This window comes from Oncorhynchus tshawytscha, linkage group LG13 (assembly GCF_018296145.1).
Source record: "Oncorhynchus tshawytscha isolate Ot180627B linkage group LG13, Otsh_v2.0, whole genome shotgun sequence".
NCBI lineage: Eukaryota > Metazoa > Chordata > Actinopteri > Salmoniformes > Salmonidae > Oncorhynchus > Oncorhynchus tshawytscha.
The window spans coordinates 14232349-14238736 of record NC_056441.1 but is presented as its reverse complement, the minus strand read 5'-3'; the positions used below and the strand labels follow the sequence as shown (position 1 = coordinate 14238736).

Here is a 6388-nt window from a genome sequence, read left to right as displayed (position 1 = left end):
TACAGACACCCTGGTTCGAATCCAGGCTCTCACGACAGGCCGTGATTGGGAGTCCCATAGGGCGGTACACAATTGGCCCAGCAGTTTGGCCTGTGTAGGCCTTCATTGCAAATAAGAATTTGTCTTAACTGACTTGCCGAGTTAGATAAAAAAAATAAAATCCATAGTATTTAAATTTACTGTTTTCCTTATATGAACTGTAACTCAGTAAAATCTTTGAAATTGTTGCATTTATATTTGTTATATTTATTTATGCAAGCCTTCCACAGTAACCCACATGCCATGCATATGTCTATTGGTCTTGTACATCACACTTCCTACAGTACAGCTCCTTTGAGAAGCTAAGGCTCTTTAGTTGTCAGGGGAGGGAGAAAGCATAGGAGGCTTGAGTGTGTGACATCGCCTACACAGAGTCTATTTCTCGTCTCAGTGCAAGTCAGTGGTTTACATAAATCCCAATACACATTGACCACAGTGAGCGGCTGCTATAGCTGAATGCATTAGGTGAAACACCTTCATTTTAGGAGGCTTGCCAGACGATGCATTGATTATGTAAGGCCTGCTGAGGTGATGCTCAGGAGACTTGAAGCTCCTAATCTTGTTTAGATTATGTTTTGGTAAATGTAAAGGAAAAGTGTTTTTATTTTTGTACCTTTTATTTAACTAGGCAAGTCAGTTAAGAACAAATTGGGGGTTCAGGGGCAGAACGACAGATTTGTACCTTGTCAACTCGCCCTAGGTTGACTTAGATCTAATTAACACCTGTATTTGGAACCAGGAAAGTGAACACATACTTGATTGATCAAAGATGATCACGTACATAAGTGCATTCATAGGACAAATGCTTGAGCCGACTGACATTTTTAGATATTTTGCATCTCTTCTCTGAATGGAACCCTCTGATCTCATAGAATTCTGGTTTCCCGGGGAACAAGGAAACAAAGTATTTGAAGCATGCAACATTTTAGTACTTCAAGAGCTCATAACAGAACTGTAGACAGGGGAAATTCAATGGACTTTGTTGTGAAGAAGATTGAAGGTACATTTACAGCTAAGTAATCAATCTGATAGTTGAGTAGGAACATTTATTTGTACAGTGAACAATCTGAGCTTATGTTGGCTTGTCATTTATTTGGTCCTGAATACACATGAACCATGCTCTCAATTGCAGCAATACTCTCCCATCTCTCAATAAAACATGTATTATTATTTTCTTCTCTGTTCTGATGTAGCCTTGCTTATTTAAATGTGTTACACTTCAAATGATATTTTTTGCTTTTTATTATGGCCACTGAGTGTTTCAGTAATATGTCTTTACATCCTTCTCTGACTAGAGTTGGATATATCCAGGTATCACACGAAGGGCCACTGTAGGAAGCTTGGCTCGCCAAAGAATGATACCACAGATGATCTTCCTGATAACACTAGGACTGCAGAGAGAGGTAAATGATTATGCTGGCACTGTTATCCACAAAATATGTAGCCTACATATTTTAGCAAATTGTTATGCTAGACGAATCGACATTATAAACATTTATCTGGAAAAGGAATGCGTGTTCTCATACTTCTGATAAAATCATCTCTTGTTAAGCAACAATATAGCACTCAATATTATTCTCATTTTAGCTAATGTTAGAAAATGTTAATCACAGCGAAATGTTCAGATTGAGTTCCCTTTGTGACATCACTGTTCTGGCCTGTGATGATGATGCACACGATTGCTCAAGTGTTATAAAAATGTATTACATTTCTATAGCACTTTTCATATAATTTATTAATGAACAGTTATCTACTCAAAGTAGCTGTCGAAAAAGTGTAGGCAGGATGCACTGAAGGTCATGAGTGTGGACGCTCTGAGGAGGACTAAGAACAAAAATAAAAATATTGTAGAGGAATCATCTGGTATGTTACTCTTCAATGGTTTCAAATTGCTGCCCTTATGACACTAGTCATGTAATAATGTGATGTCGACATATAAAAGTGTTTATCAGGGCGAGATGACAATGACATGGACATTTCTGAAGGGGAATCTAGTGATCACTCTTGGTAAAAGTACAGATAGACTCAATGGATTTTTCCATTTGGATGTTGCTGCTTGATGAAGGTCATGACCTTTAGAGAACTGTAATGCGTCAAACCCATTTCCACCTCTAGCTGTGGGAGAAATGAGTGACTTTCTTCCACTCACTTCTACCTCTGAAAACACTCCAACTGTTCCCATTTCGACTGACTTTAAGAGGCAATGCAGACTAGATTTTTCTTTCATTGATTCAATTTTAGACCACTAATGAAGCCTTGGAATTGTAAACTGCCTGCTGTCTATACAGGTTGTGAGAGTCAGGTACAGGTGCAGTCAAAGGCCATAGAGACAACTCCCTCCAGACTCAACCCCAGTCTCTCAGACCTCCTCTCTAGGCTCGGCACCACCAACCTGGGCAGCGACCAGCACCTCGCCAGTAGGCCCTCTGACCAACACCTCCACCAAGACACCATTGTCCACAGCTACTCCCTCAACCTGGACACTCAAACCCTGGCAGGGTCCAACAGTTTGACAGGCACCGACCCTCACCCTCACCCCCAGCCGCCGCAGACCATGTACTACCACCACCGCTCTGACTCCCAGAGGTCACTGTGTGGCGAGGTGGATCCTCTCTTTATCCACAAGGTCACGGCTGCAGAATTAGTCTGCGGGGAGAGTAAGTACAAGTGCTCAGGCTGCCTGAGGTACTACGACCACCTGGGGACCCTGCTGGGTCACATCGACCAGGGCTGGAGCGAGGGCTTCAGCTGCAGGGTGTTCTACAGGAAGCTGAAGAGCATGCAGGACCGCAGCCCCATGGTCATGATGAGTTGCCAGAGCAAGGATGCCCAGGCCCTGGATATCGACCCAAAGCACTCTAGCTCCTCCATCATTCGCCTTGGGTCGGCCTCGCTGGCCCTGGCCCACCATCCGACCGATGTTGACGGGAAGAAAGTTCCTGGGACAAGGGACAAGAAGGCAGACATGATCCACAAGTGGCTGCAGAAGACAGAAGTGACATCATTGCTTCACTGAGGCAGTTTTTAATGAGTTGATGGAGAATGTGTGTACTGTATTATTGTTGCTGTGTTGTCTAGGTGTTTGAAACTAAGTGTGTTAAATAAATGAATGAATACATCAACATAATATAAGTTCCTACTTCCCTTTTGAATGTGTTTTACTCAGAGTTTAGGATATCTGAAATTATCTTAAAGGCCCAGTGCAGTCAAATTTGATTTTCCTGTGTTTTATATACGTATATTGCCACATTGAAGTTGGAATAATACTGTGAAATTGTGAAAATGATGATAATGCCCTTTTAGTGTAAGAGCTGTTTGAAATGACTGCCTGAAAATCAATTAGTTAGTAGATCAATAAGACAGACAATTCATAACCTCTCTACCATTAAAATCAATTTTTCAGTTTTCCCCCATGCCCACTCAGACCACTCCCAGACAATCCTAGCAAAATTCTTGCTTAAGAAGTTGCCCTTTTGCTAAAGCTTTTTTTGTTTATTTAAAAACAACAACATTTTAATGTAAAACAACCACAGGACTTAATTGTTACCCAGAAATTATACGACTTGCATTGGACCTTTAATATAATACTGTGAAAACTCTATTTTGTCATTTAGAGATGAAAATAGGATTGCATTCACAAAGGTTCAAGTCTCCTAGCATTCATATCTTCCATGTAGAAAGCACTGCTTGTAGTTTATGCCATCATCCACTGGTATTTAATCTGAGAAGTGATGGAGAGAGGAGAACCATCAGAACATATTACACTTATGGCTCTTTTCACCCCAAAGTCAATGGACATGGCAGAGCTAATGCAGATGACACATAATGACAAGCCTGTGTAGGAGATTTACATTTATTCAAATGTGTTGGCTAAAAATAGGGAGACACTCAAATGTGATTACTCCATTAACATTACATGCAGTGCCTTAGGATTGAATTCACACCTCTGAGAAATGTGAGCATGCAAGACAAGAATATAAAACAGAAAAATATATATTAATAGGTCCAGTAATCCATGGTAAACATTCAATGTGAAATGATGTTTTAAAGGAAAAACATGCTCTAGTTTGTGAATTTTGCAGCCTCCCCCGACACACCAAAATGGACAAAACTCTTCTGTACTTTTCTTCTAGCGAGGTTAGAGCACTTTTCCAGTTCCTTCATAATGCTAGATGTTCTCCAGTTCCTTCTTAATGCTAGATGTTCTCCAGTTCCTTCGTAATGCTAGATGTTCTCCAGTTCCTTCATAATGCTAGATGTTCTCCAGTTCCTTCTTAATGCTAGATGTTCTCCAGTTCCTTCTTAATGCTAGATGTTCTCCAGTTCCTTCTTAATGCTAGATGTTCTCCAGTTCCTTCTTAATGCTAGATGTTCTCCAGTTCCTTCGTAATGCTAGATGTTCTCCAGTTCCTTCGTAATGCTAGATGTTCTCCAGTTCCTTCGTAATGCTAGATGTTCTCCAGTTCCTTCTTAATGCTAGATGTTCTCCAGTTCCTTCGTAATGCTAGATGTTCTCCAGTTCCTTCGTAATGCTAGATGTTCTCCAGTTCCTTCGTAATGCTAGATGTTCTCCAGTTCCTTCGTAATGCTAGATGTTCTCCAGTTCCTTCGTAATGCTAGATGTTCTCCAGTTCCTTTGTAATGCTAGATGTTCTCTAGTTCCTTTGTAATGCTAGATGTTCTCCAGTTCCTTCGTAATGCTAGATGTTCTCCAGTTCCTTTGTAATGCTAGATGTTTTCCAGTTCCTTTGTAATGCTAGATGTTCTCCAGTTCCTTCGTAATGCTAGATGTTCTCCAGTTCCTTCGTAATGCTAGATGTTCTCCAGTTCCTTTGTAATGCTAGATGTTCTCCAGTTCCTTCGTAATGCTAGATGTTCTCCAGTTCCTTCGTAATGCTAGATGTTCTCCAGTTCCTTTGTAATGCTAGATGTTCTCTAGTTCCTTTGTAATGCTAGATGTTCTCCAGTTCCTTCATAATGCTAATGTTCTCCAGTTCCTTCATAATGGTAGATGTTCTCAATTGGCTGCTTTCTTCAGTTTAGTCTACCTCTCAAATGCTATACTGAATAGAAATCTGAAAAGTGTAAAGGTCAGTCAGGAGCATTGATGTGTGTTCACCTAGCAATGTCTTCCTAGATCAGGGTTCTTCATATGTACGTTCCCCTCATTTATTGTTCTCTCTCCCAGCCTCAATGAGATGGCCACCCTCCCTCACGGTTTTGAGGACAGCAGAGCCACACGTACGACAGACGCAGTCCATCCCCACTCACCCTCCCTGCACCCCCCTGAAGCACACCCCACCCGGTCCTTATGGACATGGATATCCACCACATCCACCTCAGCCTTCAGCCAAGGAGCGGTCCAAGTCGGTGGAGCCCAGATACGAGCCCCGCCACCTGGACTTTAACTTCCTGCGCAGAGCCTCTGCCATAGAGCAGGTAGAGGGGGAGCTCCAGTACCGGTGTGCTGGGTGCCTGTTGCTCTATCCCAGCTTGGCCGTGCTGCAGAACCACATCGGCCTCAGCTGGATGGAGGGCTTCAGCTGCCGCGTCTTCTACAGGAAGCTGAGGGAGATCTGCAACAGGAACGAAACCAAGAAGCTCCACGAGAGGGTCCAAACAAGTAGTGTCGCTGAGAAGCAGCTGAGGCCACCAACGTGTGGGGCAGCGCTGGGCCTTGCTAGAGGGGGTAGGAGTGGAGGGCAGACAGGGCTGAAGCAGGGAGATCCTCCTGGAGCTGCTGCAGGAAGGAAGGACCAGGGGGCACCCAGCCACAGGTTGACTCTGGAGTCGGTGGAGACCATAAGAAGGAACACAGCCGTTCACAAGTGGCTGAATGAGATTGAATGTTACCCCTTCCCTGATGTCACCCAGTCACCAGAGAGAGCATAAAAACATCCCTCTTTTTGATTCATCAGTTTCACTGAATGAGAAAGACTATTGGCACTGAATTAAAGACTATTGGCATTGAATTAAAAACTATTGGCATTACATTTCTCAGTGTAAAGGTGTCATTGCTGTCCTTAGAGGATTTGCTCTGGGATGGTGGGACTGGTTTGTGTTATTCACAGGCAGATAAGTTGCTGTCTGTGTTCACACACGTGTGAATTAAAATACCATCACTGCTGACCGGGGTTCACTTGTGCAGGTCTTTATTTTCTTCAACCGGTCTCACACTGTGACCATGCATCCTCCTGATACCAGCCCCTGGCCACTACTTAGTTTTTTTCTCATCTGTTTCTCCTTCTGCTCAATTGAAAGTGTGAGAAACATTTATACGTATCAGGCTTTAGGATTTTAGAAAATACTTTGCTTGCTGTGTAATGAATTATTCTATCATATTTATCTT

The 6388-nt window shown here is 42.6% G+C and overlaps 1 protein-coding gene across 1 annotated transcript; it reads left to right on the top strand.

The window, feature by feature from the left end:
- The first annotated feature begins 239 nt into the window (after positions 1-239).
- LOC112265856 lies at positions 240-6166 on the top strand. The gene is made up of 2 exons (XM_024443402.2): positions 240-1442; positions 5228-6166. The coding sequence occupies exon 2, from the start codon at positions 5233-5235 to the stop codon at positions 5929-5931; it is 699 nt and encodes a 232-aa protein (XP_024299170.1). The 5' UTR covers positions 240-1442; positions 5228-5232; the 3' UTR covers positions 5932-6166.
- The last annotated feature ends 222 nt before the right edge of the window (positions 6167-6388 follow it).

Excerpts from the sequence above, each read along its gene's own strand:
- LOC112265856 (XM_024443402.2), top strand. The coding sequence starts at position 5,233 with ATGAGATGGCCACCCTCCCTCACGGTTTTGAGGACAGCAGAGCCACAC.